The sequence below is a fragment of the Pocillopora verrucosa genome, chromosome 7 (genome assembly GCF_036669915.1).
Source record: "Pocillopora verrucosa isolate sample1 chromosome 7, ASM3666991v2, whole genome shotgun sequence".
In the NCBI taxonomy this organism is placed as follows: Eukaryota; Metazoa; Cnidaria; class Anthozoa; order Scleractinia; family Pocilloporidae; genus Pocillopora; species Pocillopora verrucosa.
Genome location: NC_089318.1, coordinates 21,676,255 through 21,692,579, shown reverse-complemented (window position 1 = coordinate 21,692,579; position 16,325 = coordinate 21,676,255). Strand labels below are relative to the sequence as shown.

Genomic DNA, 16,325 nt, shown 5'->3' with positions numbered 1-16,325 from the left:
GTGCTCTCGCTATGTGACAATCATGAATTAATGTAACGTTCTCATTGGCCAGTTCCTTTTAAATTATGATATGTCAGATATCAAACCCACTTCCGAAGTCGAAGAGAAATATGTGATATTCACCCTGGACAAACAAATCAGTGTTCACTTTATTCCTTGACCAATACTTGATACTGATGAATATCAGTATTATTTGCTTGTGATGGGAGGAAGGCGCTGTGAGGGCCTCTCTGGTGTCACCAAATGATCCATCAGTAGAGCTGCAGTTTGTGTCGACTTGTTGTACCGTTGTATGGTTGGTGCATTATCTGTTTGCACCGTACCAGTCCCCTGTGCAGAGTCCCATGCTGTCATTTCTGATGAACTTGGGTCAACCACGTGATTAATGGCGTTCCTTTACCAAAGGGTGGAGATTAAATAATGAAAATTAGGTTCAAATGCCAGGATTTTCAAAGGAAATAATCGGCAGAAATGACAGGAATACCTCCAAGAAGATAAACAATCGAGAGTGACTCGACCAAAAAAAAAAAACACAAAAAAAACTGGCTTCTTGATGAAGTCTACGTCAGGGCCATAAAGTGGACGAGAGTTTAGTTAGTCCATTTCGGGTCAAAGTTTCCTTTCCCAACCCCCACCCCCACCGTCTGACCCAAAACCTCGGCAAGGGGTAGAAACTAAACCTCTTGACCTAATGTCATGCGGGCTCACCATTGAGCCATCGAGTCTCAGTGCACCTGATTGACAGGTTTCTAATCTGGACTAACCTGTTTGGTCGAGTTCTAATTCTTTGACGCCAGTAGTAGAGAGCAATTAGGGAAAGAACAACCAACCAGACGATGAATAAAACTACAATTGTGATACACAGGGCCACCAATGTTTTGCAGTCTGATTCTGTCGAACGCGTCATATCTAGGTAAAGTAAACCCAGAAAGATTATCTGTTCGTTAATTTCAGAACGCAATATGGGTAGAGTGTTGTAAACAAAACGGGCTGTTGAAAAGGGGAGCACGAGCCTCTCTCTCCTCTGTTTTTTTGCTTCCTTTTGTTTATTATTATTTTTGTAAAACTGAATTTGCAGGCCTAGTAGATCAACTAGCCTTCTGTCAAGTCGAGAATCCAAAGAAATGGAGAAAAAACAGCCTCCTGCCATTGTGCATTCTTTGTGAAGAAGTCGAGGAATCAATCTTGCAATAGATTAACAAACGTATTTTATACCCACCTTAAGTTATTGATGTCTGGCTTATATTAAGTCAGTGACGAGTCTCCACAAATACCAGCTACAAATTGTCGAATCACATTCTCTTGAAACAAAATGAAAGAATTTCACTCAACCGATTACTAAAAGCGCGTGGAGTGCCGCTTTTTAGCCTGGTACCCCTTTCAATACATTAAGTAAGGTTTCAAACGACAGAAAATTAATTCCACCAGTTAATAAATTCGTTTGTAAATTAAAAAAAGGGTATTGGAAAAATAAAAAGCTAATTCACACTTCATCAAGTGCCATTAATATTGGTTTTCAAAGTCAGTCATAACCACGAACCGCAGCATAATTACATCTCCATGCCATCGAACAAAAAGGTTGTCAATTTTCTTAATCCTTTGAGAAGTTCCATAACTTTTCAATTCATTGCTTTTACTGTGACCATGTCAGGTATCTTTACTTTGACTCGACTTTGCAGTTATTTCCCAAGAGATTACAAAGACTTATTTCACCTCACTTTGCAATATTTCAGGAGTGAAGCCCATTATTGTAAGAATATTTCAAGAACCTAACACTCCAGTTTCATTAGTTTCTTAAAGGTTATTGAGCTTTGCATAAATAGACATCTTATTTTTACAATTACAACCCAAGTGTTCACACAATGTCCCAGCGTCTAATTTAACAACTTTCACTCCAATGCTTTCAAAATTTGGGTTTGGCGAACGGCAAAATCCGAAACTTGCCGAGACGCCGAGACCGCTCCTGTAGCTTTTTAATGAATTATGGAAAGGATGCAACATGGACTGGACCGATGGACCCTCGGACGGTCGGCTCTTTCATGGCCTATCCTGACCCTTTTTAAGGTCACGCGCTCCCTCACCTCTTCCGGTTGAGTGTCGACCACCGGAGCTGATCCAGAGTTCACCCTCTCTAGCTGCCACAAAATTGATCGTCTCGTTCCCTTGTGAATGTTTTGGTGCTGACGAATGAAATGTGTTATAGGTGATGTGAGTTGGAAAAAAAACAAAAATTACACTGACGTAAGTATGTCTTTTGCCTTTATTCTTTGATATCAGTACAGTTTATGGTTATTTGATGAAATCGCCTAGAACTACAAGCGTCCGGCATCTCCCTGTAGCTTCCTGTGAACTATCAACTGCACAGTACGTGACTTATGATCAATTTTCTGCATGGTTGTCCCACCCTATGGTACAAGCGAAAGAAAAAGAAAATTGTTTTTGTTGCCGGTAAGGTCTCAGTAAATTACGTAGCAAGGAAAATGTAATCTCTATCATGTAGGCATGGAAAGGTATGGAAGCTAACTTTTGCCTCTTCCATTGGGTACACAATGTGCTTTTTTTAAGAGCGTCGAATTTTAGAGCCGAGGTTGAACCTTCTAATTTTTGGTATTTTTTTCATCTCTCTTTTGTGTTATGCCGCTTTTTGTGGGCCTGGAAAAGTTCTCAAAATGTTCTTCGGGTTACGTGCTTAATTATTTACATAAACTACAGCTTAAGGCGAACGTGGCCAGGAAAACTATCATGTTGTGTTTTGTTATGTAAGCCTCTTTGGTGCACAAGGTCAAAGTACCTGTCACATGATTTAACTTGATGTCTGCTAAATTTGACTTTACATGAAAGGTTCGAAACGAATCAAGGTTCTTAACTTGCTCTTATTCCTCAAATACAATTTTCAAACCAGACCACGGTCGAACATCGAATAATAATGTGACAGGGATTAATTATTGTGTAAACATTGATGAGACTCCTACTGATGAAACTCCCTGTGTGAGCAATGTGCCGTTTTGATTTCATTCCCACGATCTCAGCGGAACGCTTGCATGTGACCCGGATAAGGTTCTGAAAACCTGTCACCACTTCCTTCCTCGTTATAATGTTGTACTTTGGCTTAGCTCTCAAGTGTTAAAGTGAGAAAATTTCCTCAGAGGATCAGAAAGGAGGTGTTGAGTGCATTTAATTTAACTCAGTCCCCTCCTACAAAGTGCATTAAAAAAATATTCAGGATAAAATTAGATGCGTCCTATTTCAACAAAAGCAAAGAGTTCAGTAAAAGTGAGGATATTTGTTACACAATTATTCCTACTTAACTTACGCAAACAAACATTTCTGTGCTTGAATTGTTTTTTCCTTTTTTCCGGAGAGGCGCTCGCCATGTACTCTTGCAATTTTTGTAATTAGTCATGCCTATACCAATTCATGACAGCATTTTGGACATGAGAAGCTTCCCTGACATTTTGTCATGTTCATTTTCCAGTTCATCCGGAGAAAGCACTACTTTATTTTCAACTTTAATCGTTTAATTCACTTAACTGTTACCTCGGTTAGTTCAACAAGGTGCTTAAAATGTCTACGAAAGGGAAATAGCTGAATTCCTCTTCTTAATCGAGTTGTAATGCGGTGTATCCTTCCTCTTGGTGTGTGATGCGCATGTTCTCCTCGGCAGAAAAGCAGATAAGCATTCGCCTCTCTTTATAGAGCGCCCAACGCGCTCATAGGATTTCGTCGCTAATAAAGATAAATCTCGACCATCCTAACGAACTTTTGACCAAGCTCGTCGGCTGTATGAACAAATCCGAGACTTTTAGATTTTGAAAAAATATACCAGTCATCATTTTAGATGAATATATAACTAAATGCACCATTAACGAGACTTGGAGACTCATTGCTAAAGGTAGCAAGATTTCGAGAGAGATTTTTAACTTTCATTCACCATCCCTAAGTTTCCGAGAAAAGTTAAGCTGATATTTAAGAAAAAAAGTCATCTTCAGTTTGTCCATCGTCAATGAGAACCCTGTCAGCCTTATATTCTCCATCACTTGTCCCCGTAGTCTAGCTGTCGCTAGCCATGCGATTACTTTCGTGAACAATCGCCTCTCTCAATTATAATCGCAACCTGCCATCAAGTTCTGATCGCCAGTGATCGGTTACGATCGACTTCGGTCGTGAATACCCATTCGGGCGTGAACAACGACAATCGGTATTTTCTCTGACGAGTATGGTCGTAACATTCATTACTACCGGTATTCGTTCGAAAGTCATCGTGATGAAAATCTTAACACAAATTTGATGGACTCTATAAAATAACCTGGTTTTTTCCCTTCTTCCTTCATGATTGTTATTCATGATCTTGTGCTGAATCTCCCGGACAGTTGTCGGCCATGTCCTGATCATCTGAAAAGAAAACAAAATTATCCTTACTTTAGTATTGAAAGATTGCAGCTGCATTTTTGCCTTAAAATTAAAAAGAACATAATGTTTGTCTTAACCTCTGAGATGGTTCTGCCACAAAATCTTTTTGTTCACCTTCATTTCATGAAACTGTAACACATCACGGTGGACCGGCACAGCACAACAGAATGACCTTCGCCAAGCTAAATCCATCCCCCCCCCCCCATACACATGCTAGACTAAAATACACTGTTCCTACCCATTCCCCATAAAGATGTCAAATGACGCAAAGGCTTGTGTGGGAAATGCAAGATGAAGCCATCCCCTTCAGATCTCTTGGGACAACCCTCCACACTTGCCCCACCCCTCCCCTCCCCTCCCCTCCCCTCCCCCCCCTCCACCCGTTTCAAATCTCCTATGATTGGTTGTTCTACTTACCATCATACTTGGTCCCACACCAAATACAGTATTGATGAGTTCTTCTCAAGTACATTGTTAGGTGCATGAGCTTCTCTGATGGCTGTTGTCGAGCATGCAAGAAAACATCACAGTGTTGGAACTATGCAGGCATAAATTACTGGGCTACATATAAGCTGCTAACATATTGTATGCTCACGGAAAAACAAATCACTATGATGGCCTTAATAACTGCTTGCTGTTTGTTGGAGTATCAAAATGAGCTTTTTCAACCTAAACCCTATGTTACAACCACCTTCACAACCACATAACCTGGTTTAATTCTTTAACAAGCAAACAACACTCGCCAGATATAAAAGGAACTAAGGAACTTTTCTCAGAGTCAGGAGTAGATTATTATAGAAATTCTCATGGTAGTTTTGGCAAATGTGGTTGAAATTGTGAAGTTTCAGGAAAAAAAAATTCTTTGAGAAATCTTACTAGATTGAAGAGCAAGCCCTTCCATGATTCTTCACTCCAACAACTCTGCGAACAATTTATTCACACTACCATATTCCATTAAAAAGAGTTTATCATATCAATCTCCAATATTGAAATGTCCAAGGCCTTGACATACATCTGTGTCCTGTTGCAAAAATATTGTATACCAATAACTAAAACTGACAATGAATGTGGAAGCATGCACCAAAGAAAGCTTTCTATATTTTCCTCCTGAGGGACAACTAACCTCCAACTCTTCCTCCTCTTCCTCATCATTTTCTTCTTCATCTTCTTCCTTATTCTCATCATCTTCCTTTGTTTCCTCCTGTGGCCAAAACCACTTCTCGACACAAGGTAAGTCCTACAAGTTAGAGGAGTGATAGCAAAAAATTCTAATTCACCTATGCTTAGTTACCTTTCAAATCCACTTATTCAATTTCTTAATAAAAAAAGCATCAAAGAAAACACAAAATAATTAGAAAAAAGTGAACATTCAGTGATAAATCATAAATATAACACAATACTGATTTTCAAAACTTTCCTTCCTTCCTTCCTCCTTTTTCAAAACTATGCAAGTTGTAGAATAAAGGGGGTAAGTTTCTAAAGAAACTGTGGTGCTGCGTCAGTGGGAGAGTATAACAGGTAATTTACTGTTAACAACTGAGTTGAAAACTTAAATTGGCCACCGTAGAGATTAAAGGCTGACATTTCAAGCATTAGCCCTTCGTCAGAGCAATTGAGCAATTATACACTGTAGATATTCCTTTAAAACACTTTTGATATGTGAGGCCTCTCTGTATCTGATGAGGCCATGTTTTAGCCCAGTATTAGACAAGAAAACAAAAACTTATATATAAGCAAGCTTCTAACATCCTTACAGCTCCTCACCTTTGATTTGTCCAGCTGTTCACATGCTTTTTGGCTCTTATATAAATCACTTGATGTTTGCCTCTCGGCAAACCTGCCACTCATGTGTTTTCTGAAGTTGTCTCTCTGCTTCTCCTCAATCTTCACTCTTTTCTTTGCAGTTTCATGTTTTAATGCCTCTTTCACCTCTCTCTGTCTTTTTAAGAGCATATCACGCCCAAGGCCTCCACGATCTATAAAAGATGGAATAACCGATCATTTTTTATTTCTTTGGTGTGGATTCCACTCCAATGTCTCATGGAGCCATGCCATCCAGGTTCAATCTAAGGCAAAGAAGTAAATAAAAGTACTCAAACCTGCTTTAACAGTCAATGGTATAGGTTCAGCTCTTCCAGTCCCTAAGAAAATAATGAGAATTTTGTACAGTGATCATGATGGCAACTGCATTGCTTAATTTTATTGTAATATCTGAGTTATAACAAATTTTTTGCTTGATTCAAATTCTCAGTGCCGTAGTCCACCAAATTTCATACAGTGTAAGTGTACTGTGTCAAAAAGCATTGTGTCATTTTGCTTAATGTAAACTCACAAACAATTTAAAAGGGAGAAAGAACACTCATCTTGATAATGTGTTGTTGCCGAAAAAGTCATGATGATAATAATGTAAGTCTTTAATGGCTACTTGTTATGAAACAGAAAGCAATTGCTCAGTTCATCTTGAGAGAAGATAGTTTGTTCATATTAAATATAATTTCATGACAAGATCATACCAGACTTGAATCAAAATATCTTTAATGTACACAAGGACTCCCCCAAGAGAGAGCCCTGAGAAAGGACTAAGGCTAGTCCACCACTGATCAGTCTTAACAAGACTATCCCAGTCTCCCTTGGGCTTCACCTCCCACATCCCTCCCTAATCACACCTCCAAAGCAAGCTGAATCAAACTAAATTAAGACATTCTTGACCTTGCAGGTTCTTCACATTACATTTATTTCTAATGATCAAGTGGGCAATAAGAAGCTTAACTATCAGACTACACCAATTACATGGTATGTATGTACACAGTACACTAAAACATTGTTCAGCTCTTCAAACAAAATGATAACACCGAGTGACTAGAAAATTATTTTGATGGTTGCAATCAGAGCACATTGAGTTCTGGTTGATTACAAGAGGGGAATGAACAGCAAAATACAAGATACAAGTCGCTGTATTTCAGAGCCACAATAGGTAATGACATTTAAACTAATTGGCAGATTTGAAACATCAAGCAAACTCAGTGGATGACAGTTTCATTAGATTGTTTTAAAACTGCGTATTCATAACAACTTTAAACACTAAGGGTGCTAATAAGTCTGAATTTATATATTTTTGAATGAAGAACTACAACTTATAGACAGAGTCATGATCGCAACACGGAAGACAAGTCCACAACTTGCAACTTAAGTCTATCAGTACACAAGATTTAGCAGTAGAGATGTGTCCAGAATCTTAAGATGCTCATAAACAAAGCAAATATCAAATACACATTTTAGATTTGCATAAAACCTAGACATGCGATATCATTTACGCATGATTGATTACAAACATGAATATTTAATTGAACATCATAAAAGTTGACTTGCATAACTTACAGCCTCCCGACTTCAAGCGAGTAAAAAAAGTGCTTTGATTCAAAATTGGAATTTACTTTGAAGAAACTTCCAATTTTTCCAACTTTACCTTTTCTCTTTTCTTCTTTTCTTCTTCATTTTTTGTTCTTTGCAGAGAGCAAATTGTCTCAGATCTGTTCATGTTTTGCTAGTTTACATTACATTTTATCACCAAAAAGCTTTGCCAACACTTCCTTTCTTCCTTAAATTCCTTGATTCCTCTCCACTGTAACTAAATTTGTTTACATTTGCCTGCACAATTAGAAATTGGGTGAACAGTGCTTTTCTCTTTATTTCCATTTATTTGATCTAAGATTTTAAAAACTCAAACTCTTGATGATCGACCTTATTCCCTTGAAGATTCAAGTCAGTTCAAGGTGTAAGGAGTCCACTCCACGTGTTATTTTATGTATACTAAGTAATGAACATGCACTTGCATGAAACTAAATATTCTGCAATCAGAAGTAAACTCAATTTTTTTTTAGAGGTTTCCAACGAGTGTGGTCAATCGTAAATGAGAACTATACATTTTCCTTAGAAAAATTAAATTTTTTGCATCTAGTTTCTTATCAAAAGTTGGTTTCAAAAGACTGGTACATACAGTTCCACAAAAATAAAAATAAACAATAATAAGAAAACATATCTTAAGTCTTAAATAAAATTTTAACTGCTTGCTGCATATCCAGCCCTTAAAATATCTCGTAGTTATAGCTACAATTATGTACTGAATACTTAAAAAATACCGAAAGATATAAAATCTCCTGAGATACCTTTCAGTTATACCTTAACTTTCGCTGCAAACTTTGTATCCCGAAAACTGTATGCCTTGCACATGGGTGCAATATTCCTGCAGGAAACTCTTTAACGTACCTTCTTTTCCCAAGCCCATTCCTTTTTTGAATCCCATTTTCTGTAGCATAGCGAATCCTTTATTACTGCTGTCTAAAGCATTTGCTAGACCCTGTTCACGATGTTCCATCTCCCTTTCTCTCATCGGTTTCATTTTGTTTCGCTGATTCAACTCCTTATGCTTCATCTCTCTCCTATACTTCTTTGCTATTTTGTCTGGAACTAAACCTGGATTGTTATCAGTCGTACTTAGCAAAAATTTGTCCGACATATAATCTTCCTCGTCTTCGTCCGCCATTTTGAAATTTTTTCTAGAATTGGTCCAGTCCTCCTCGTACGAGGAGTTGTTCTGGGCCAAATTTACCTAACAAGATGGTGTGACGCGTGACAAAAGCCTTTTTACTTACCTCTAACAAGGAATAAAAGCAATCAGGTGCATCTGTTGTTGATTTGCGTTTTCAAAATAGTACTAAAGCTCAAAACAAATCGCCAAAGTTGAAAAAATTAAATCTTTGATTAGTCAAGCTCAAAATCGTTCGATTCCTAGAGAACTGTTGCGTCATTCCCAAAAAGCGATATCATTGTATCGCAGATGCAAATTTTGGTTACAACCTCGACTTGGAATAAATTATCGATTCAACTCATGAATATCCGTGCAGCAAATGCTGCTTCACGACACTTGCAGGCTTGTAGTAATATTTTCGATCAGCTGTTTTGTTAGCATCGATCTTGCAACGCCAGGGTTGGTCGTTTGAAAGTGTGTTAACCCCATAGCGCGCGTCCGGCCGGCTCGGATATTGGGCAACTGGACATTGATATCAATTTACTTTGTGGTGTGCGACCCTCAAAGCTTGTCAGTGTTGTGCAGGCCTGGTCGGATTGCGAGAATCAGCTGCATGATCTTCGCACAGAAATCTTTTGCAGCTTAATTTTACCGAGTTTTCCTCTGCATGGAAATTCTGAGGTAAGCGCTCTAGTAACCATCGCAGATTTCTCTTTGTTAGATACAATTTTAAATTAAATTCCCTCTGGGTTAATTGAAGAGCAGAACATGTGTTTGAATCCACAACGAATCAAGAGACTTTTGATCAGTGCTTACAACGTTTAGATGCGGAAATATTTTTATCTTCACGAATATCGTCTGTGCAATACGCTTCGCTCGCGCCTGAAGGGAAATTTTGACCAATTTTCGTTTGTGTTCATGAATGGAGGTATTGAAAAAAATTCCGCTCAAGGGATGCCCCAGCCTATCTATATTTAGCTCAACGAATTCCCTACGTGCGCGAAGTGATGTGAGCTTGCAAGTTGTCGGAAGTAGAGGTTTCCATCCATAAACAGAAGTCGAGATCGATTTGAGTCATCCAATTACGGCGATAAACTCGATTTCCCAAACTAAAGATTGCCGGAAAAATATTTCATTCGTTCAATGTACCTGAATAAATACGGGCGAATAAAAACAGTGGAAATTACTGGAACGTGATGACATATGGTAAACACTGAAAAATTGGGTTTTGTTATGGATTCCGCGAAGGTAAAGGTCGAGAGCCAATTTCTTAAAACAAGGTTGGTAAAAAAGAATTAACGGAATGACACGATCAAAATTATTTTTTTTGTCAATTTCCATGAGTTGATGGTCTTATTCCGTCAAGATTCTATTACAGTTTATCTTTTTCTTTTAAATAATCACAGAAGCCAGTCTGAGTAGACTTGAAAGCATTTTCGATCCCAGGTAATGGCTCCTGAAATAAGATCAAAAGAAGCGAAGTTAAAACGACTCTCCGGGCAATCTCTCCGTCAGAGGAAAAAACGATGGCTTTTCACTGGATTGAGAGCAGAGAGAAACCTAAACGGTGAGTCACCTCAACTAATTTTTCATCTCTTGTAGAGAATAAATATTATGCACGACGAATGAAAACATTACGTGGATGGCATATACACTCCTGACTACACGCAGTGCTGAGTACAATTTAAAAGCTCATGATGGGATAAAACGATATAGAAAGTTCTAAAATGACTTTTGATTATTCAAGCCGGTGTATTGTGTTTTAGTCCAGCCGTAGAACGGAATTTATAAAATCTTTTTTGAGTATTGTGCCACAAGGTTATTACCAAAGCGATGTAAAAATGTTTGTTGTATGATAATTGCACATAATTTGTGTTTGCCCAGATCTTACGGGACGAGTTTTTATTGTTATGCTTGGATTGTACTGAAGTTATCTCGTATATGGCTCGAAAATAAACAGCTTTTACTCCCTCTCTGGTTAAAAGAAAATTTTACTTTGGGTCGAGGCTTTGTTTATGTTACATGGGAAAGATATGACTGAAAATTATTCACTGTATGTTCACCATGGGCACAACAACTGGAGTGCAAAATATTGCCAAGGATATGGTCATGGCCGTGAATTTAAAATATTCGTTTAATCGTTGCTCGTCAAGAATAAGGTTTTTTTTTTGTATCCATTAAAGGCACACTGTCCAGACTCGAAGGGCATTATCTTAAATTATTTAACCTTTCCACGCAACCTCAAAAAGCGACGTAAAGGCATCAACCTCGAAACCTTTGTCATTAATCAGTAAAACCCTATTAATGTCCTACTGTGTTCCCCAGGGAGCGGAAAATGTCGAGGGAAACGGGAAATGTTAGACCACGTATTCAGGAATAGTGTTTATACCGCGCTCTACTGTTAAGAAAGCTCTTGAAAGTCTGTGTTTACATTGAAAACATACCCGATAAAAGTTGGAAATACTTTAGTCTTAAGTGTGAGTATTTTAGCTTATTAATGGTCTTCTAAATTGCACAATCATTGCTGTGCAGGGATTTGTAAGATTACAGGTGTTTGTGAAAACCTATTTGGTATTAAATTCGCTATTTTTATGGCTAACTTTTCTTCAGAATTAGAGAGCCTTTGTTACGAGTCGGAGAAATCGATGGACGAATTAGGAAAAAAATCTTTGTTTTTATAAGATAAAAAGAAACAGACAAAACCTGTCAGCATTCACAACGTCACGCGAGTTGAGGCTCGAGAAGATTTGTTGATAGCTCTAATCTATACCCTGCGGATTATTTGTATTGTAAGAGAGAATAATATTATTAAAGGTCACATACCCTTCCTTCCCTAAACACCCACACTTTCTTAACGTCGTTAGAAACATCTCCGCGGGTTTTCTTTGTTCACAGCGTTTCCCTGAGGTTCAACACTTGGTTTCCATTCTGGATTCTCTGTAAACCCTTTTCGTGTTTTTTTTTCTTGTTTTTATCTAACACTGGATTCCATATTTCGCTTTTCCAGAGCCACCTCAGAACGCCTTCTTTAATTTCACGGCTGGGAGTAAAATCGTTAATATATTTGTCATGTATGAAAGACATAAGGTAAAACCACTCGCGGAGTAAGAGATGTGACATTGTTTCCTACAATAACTTTAGACTGACCGGGCGCGACGTACTCGAAACAGATGTTGCTTGCGCAAAATGTGACTTAAACTTCACATAAAACGCAAAATTCTATTCTTATGCGGTCAAAGATCGCGTCAACATTAAAAAGGAAAACCCTAGTGATTCTTGTTTCTTGAAAAAATTTGAGGTCGGTGTTTTTAAAGCACGAAATGGCTGTCACTTCTTTTGAAAAGGCTTTTGATTGACCTGTCAGGTGTGGAGATATGAAATTGGCTTCGCTAACGCTGGAAATTTTTCTTTTTCTTATTGCCTTACTCAGACGAAAAAACATACCAGAGAATTCTTAGGCAGCGGCAACATTACGGATAATCTTTCGACAACATCCCACTTCGTTCCACGTTCTTTTCACGTGGAAAAGCAGCAACGACAATTTGGCAGTGACCAGGAATGACGTTGAATTGTTATACTCTTCCCATTTCCAGTCACATTATCTTTCTGTTATCAATTCTTTGTTCTCAAACTATTTGATCGATGCCCTTTAAAACCGTGAACCTGTTAAAAAGGAATTTTATTGAAAATAATTGTCAAAATAAACCGTCTCGTTCTGTGGTTAAAAATTCCACGTGAAACTATACCGTCAGCGAGTGTTTCCTTACTTAAAGTCACGTGGTTGTTACGTTACAGAGCGCAAGTTTATGTTCTTTACAATTTGTCTTTGTTTGAGATCGGAATTTCTGATTTTCCGCTTTGTCTGATTTTTTGACATCCGTTATGTGTGGTACAAGGTCTAGAATCCAATTGAAAGTAGAAGAAAATACCTCAGGATTTGGTGTTAAAAGAAAGCAATATTCTGTTCCTTCCATTCAATATGAAATATTGTGCACGTGAAAAATCGCGGGAGGTGCTCCTTTATTTTAACAGGGGGCTTTTCCAGTGGGTCAAACAGACTCTTCGCCTTTGCTCAATTAAAACTTGTGAATTCTGTTCTGCAAATTCCTAAGTGATTTTAGATCAAAGTTCACAAGCTATGTGGGTAGCGTTTCCTCTCTGGCATATCCTGTTGAAAACATTAGTACGATTCATGTTAGTTTAATATCATGCCGCAGCCCTTAGCGGTTGTTACTCAATCTTTACAACTGACCTCAGTGTCCATCAAAAACGTGATTGTGTTTGATTGGTCCGTGACGCCTTCCTTTTGTGACCTCGGCATTGACAGTCATTCGAATGACATCACGATCCCGGGCAAGTTTTTTAAAACTAAGTCTTCTGACGCAAGTAATCGTGACAGGCTGATTGTGCATGGGTCAAAGTGCTTTTCTTTCCTCAGCCAAACGTTTTTCTGAAAATTTTCATTTTGCGTCTGAGCACGTCATAACTTTCCGAAATCGGTGAATAAAGTCTAGTTGAAATTCAAGGATTAATATTTCATAGACCTAAAAACCAACTTGAAAATACTGCAATAAATTCGCATCATTTCAAGCGAGATAATCTGATTTTGTTCTTATTCTCAAACAAATTGTGACTGACTGCTCGAACTGGTTGTTTCTGCTTATCTATGATAATTTTTTCCACTGTTAGATCTTACTTGCAGCATTAAATGTTGTGACACAGCGCGACTTTTTTGGTGCACAGATAACGTCAAGATTCGCAAAACATCTCGATTTTTCCTTAACAGTTACGAGATGACTGAAAAGAATGACTCGGGCATAAAGTTATATTTTAAATAAATTCCAGTTCTTACTGATTTCCTATACACTGACTGCATGGAACAGTCAATATTTGGTGACTATCAAAAAGAATGTCTCAAAATCGTTGCGAGCAGTCTACGTAAATTTAACTGAGGCTGATAACATATTAAGTGGAAAATTATCACCTGTCTATACAGTTAGAATTCCACACCTTGGCACGTGGCAGGCAAGCGAAGGTGAAGGTTAAATAAAAAAAAACAATACCAATATCCAACGTTCTCGAATCTTTGACATTCAGAGTTTTAAGAGCGAGAACTTTTTTGTTCTCATCGCGGCCTTTCAAAGCGACTAAAAATAGTTTAAACTGAAACGGAAGTCCTTGACATAATCATAAAATTCAATATTCTCTATATGATCTGATATGTGGGAAAGAGCATAAGCCAGGTTTGATCCCGAATGATAGCACGTACTCTGTGTGAAATGAGTTCCTGATAGCCGTGCGCAAGCTGGGCTAAGGTGGAAGTCTCGCCATTTTTTTTCTTTCCTTTTTTTTTTTTTTTTTTTTTTTTTTTTTTTTCCATCTCTGTTGATTAAAATGAAAAATCGCTGTTGAAGAGGAAACGTCTTCAAAGATCTCTCGAATTATTTTGAATATTAGCACAGTGTTTTCAGCGCATAAACTAGGCCAACTTATCTCGTAAGAGATTTATTTTTCTCAATTAAAAAATGCATAAAATTTACATAATAAATAGGCTTTGATATCTTGAAATGTCTTACTTGTAGAGAATTTCCTCCTACAAAACTGTATCTCCTGTTGTGTGCACAATTCCCTCGCGGCGCCTTTCGAAAATTAAACACAATGGCCGTTTTTTTGGGGCCTTTTTACACGGAGGTGGGGGACCACAGGTAGGTGAGGTAACCCGCTTAGCCGTGGTCGAAAAACAAAACGCGTCTACATACAATCTTACAACCCCGTTGTGCTGAGGCTGTTGTTGCGCTTCCAATTAGGGAGTTTGAGCAAAGGCATCCCATGCTCACGTCTCGAGAAAGACGAAAGATTAATTCCCAGATACGTATGTATTTATTCATGAAAGTGTCACGCGTTGTGTTACGCGGTGTTAGGTTACGCGAGGAACCGTTAACTTGGTACGTTATAAGGAATAGTTTGAAATATGGTCGATTTACAACGCTAAATATTTCGAAATGTGAACATTTTACATTCTTTGTGTGCCCGTTGCGGTTTCTGGTGATTTCTGGCGTGAGACGGCTAAGAAATGTACAAAGTTTTAAAACATACGTGTTTCACTTTCGAGTTTTTTGCCATGAAAGCGTCCCCGGCTAGACGGGTCACCCCACCTTGGGACGTTTACATGGCAAATTGTCACCCCGGCTGACAGGGTTACTCAACCTGGCAGACCGGGCAACCCGCCTAGGCGGGTCACCCCACCTATCATGTAAACGTGATCAAGATAAAATAAGAAATTATATGAACAAGCGGGTTACCCCACCTAGGCGGGTTACCTCACCTACCTGGGGTCCCCACCTCCATGTCAACATCCCTTAATGATGCCATATAAATAATTATGACGTCATGAAAATCATGAATACTAATTAAGAAATTAGTAGCTGAATTAGTCATATTCATTGTCGGGTCTTCCATAGATTGAATGGCTTCGAATGCGAGCATAGCGATGAAACTCGATGGATGAGAGCTACTCTCTTTTTGCGAGAATTTAAAGGACAATTTCGTCGTTTTTTTCTACAAAATGCGCTCAAGCGTTGCTCCGTTAAATGAGGCGAATGAATTCAAATGCGATTTGTCACCGATGGTGTCTACTGTAAAGAAAGGTTTGTATGTCCCACTTATTTTTTCATCGAAGTAGCCTTGGGGTGAGTTTTGTGACAGAAATATGTAATCTTGTATGCAACACTGATTTTTAGATGGTTTTCAATACACCAGTGAAGTAAATGTTCAAAACGATATCTTGAGATTGCTGAATGCTTGCGTCAGTAATTGATGAAACTGAAAGGTGGCTCATTTTCTTGCGCATTTTTTCGTGTTTTGATTCGGCTGTTGAGCATTTCAAGCAAAGAGCAGAGGCCTTGAACGCGAGCAACACGAATTGATTCTTCGCTCCTTGAACACGCACGAGTTTCTCCCTCAAATTTTAAAATATCCATTTCCGAAAAAAGAGACTAGGTTCCAAACTCCGTAAAAATGTGTATTAAACTTGTTAAATGAACCACAAGATTTGGATAAAAAAAAACTCCGAAACATCGTAAATTTCCAAGCAATCTAACTAATTTCCAAAACATCTAACTAAAACTCCGCGAAAACGAACTAAAAGTACGCGAACAATGTTCACGTTAGTTCTCCAATGTCAAGGTTAGATTTCTTTGGTTAACGTGATTGACTAATTTGTGAAAGCACGCGCTCCGCACGTGAATACAAAAAGATTACGAAGCGGGGGGAGGAAATGAAAACTGTCACTTGAAAGAGATTTTCTACTTAGTGTAGCATTAGTAGTAGATGAAACTGAAAGGTCGCGCACTTTCCTGTTGTTTTTCGTGTTTTGGTTCGACTATTG

The 16,325-nt window shown here is 38.3% G+C and overlaps 2 protein-coding genes across 7 annotated transcripts in view; one reads left to right on the top strand and one right to left on the bottom strand.

Moving 5' to 3' along the window:
• Window positions 1–1,219: 1,219 nt before the first annotated feature.
• LOC131781418 (G patch domain-containing protein 11-like) lies at window positions 1,220–9,216 on the bottom strand. 2 transcript variants are annotated; one of them, XR_010718109.1, is made up of 7 exons: window positions 8,677–9,216; window positions 6,510–6,551; window positions 6,175–6,386; window positions 5,534–5,647; window positions 4,828–4,909; window positions 2,082–4,392; window positions 1,220–1,301 (listed from the first exon to the last, which is right to left on the bottom strand). XR_010718109.1 is itself a non-coding variant. In XM_059098072.2 (6 exons), the coding sequence occupies exons 1-6, from the start codon at window positions 8,951–8,953 to the stop codon at window positions 4,337–4,339; spliced, it is 783 nt and encodes a 260-aa protein (XP_058954055.2). In that variant the 5' UTR covers window positions 8,954–9,216; the 3' UTR covers window positions 1,226–4,336. The 2 variants fall into 2 exon arrangements, 1 of the variants encoding a protein (XP_058954055.2); XM_059098072.2 differs by having other exon boundaries at window positions 1,226–4,392.
• Window positions 7,067–16,325, top strand: part of LOC131781417 (solute carrier family 49 member 4 homolog) — a 22,882-nt gene continuing 13,623 nt past the window's right edge. Inside the window, exons 1-2 of one of the 5 annotated variants that reach the window (XM_059098068.2) lie at window positions 7,067–7,203; window positions 10,345–10,505. In XM_059098068.2, coding sequence (XP_058954051.2) covers window positions 10,388–10,505 — 118 coding nt within the window. In that variant the 5' untranslated portion in view covers window positions 7,067–7,203; window positions 10,345–10,387. Of the gene's footprint in view, window positions 7,204–9,415; window positions 9,620–9,692; window positions 10,219–10,344; window positions 10,506–15,375; window positions 15,586–16,325 lie in introns of those variants that run through there. The other 4 variants (XM_059098066.2, XM_059098069.2, XM_059098067.2 and 1 more) reach the window with 4 other exon arrangements.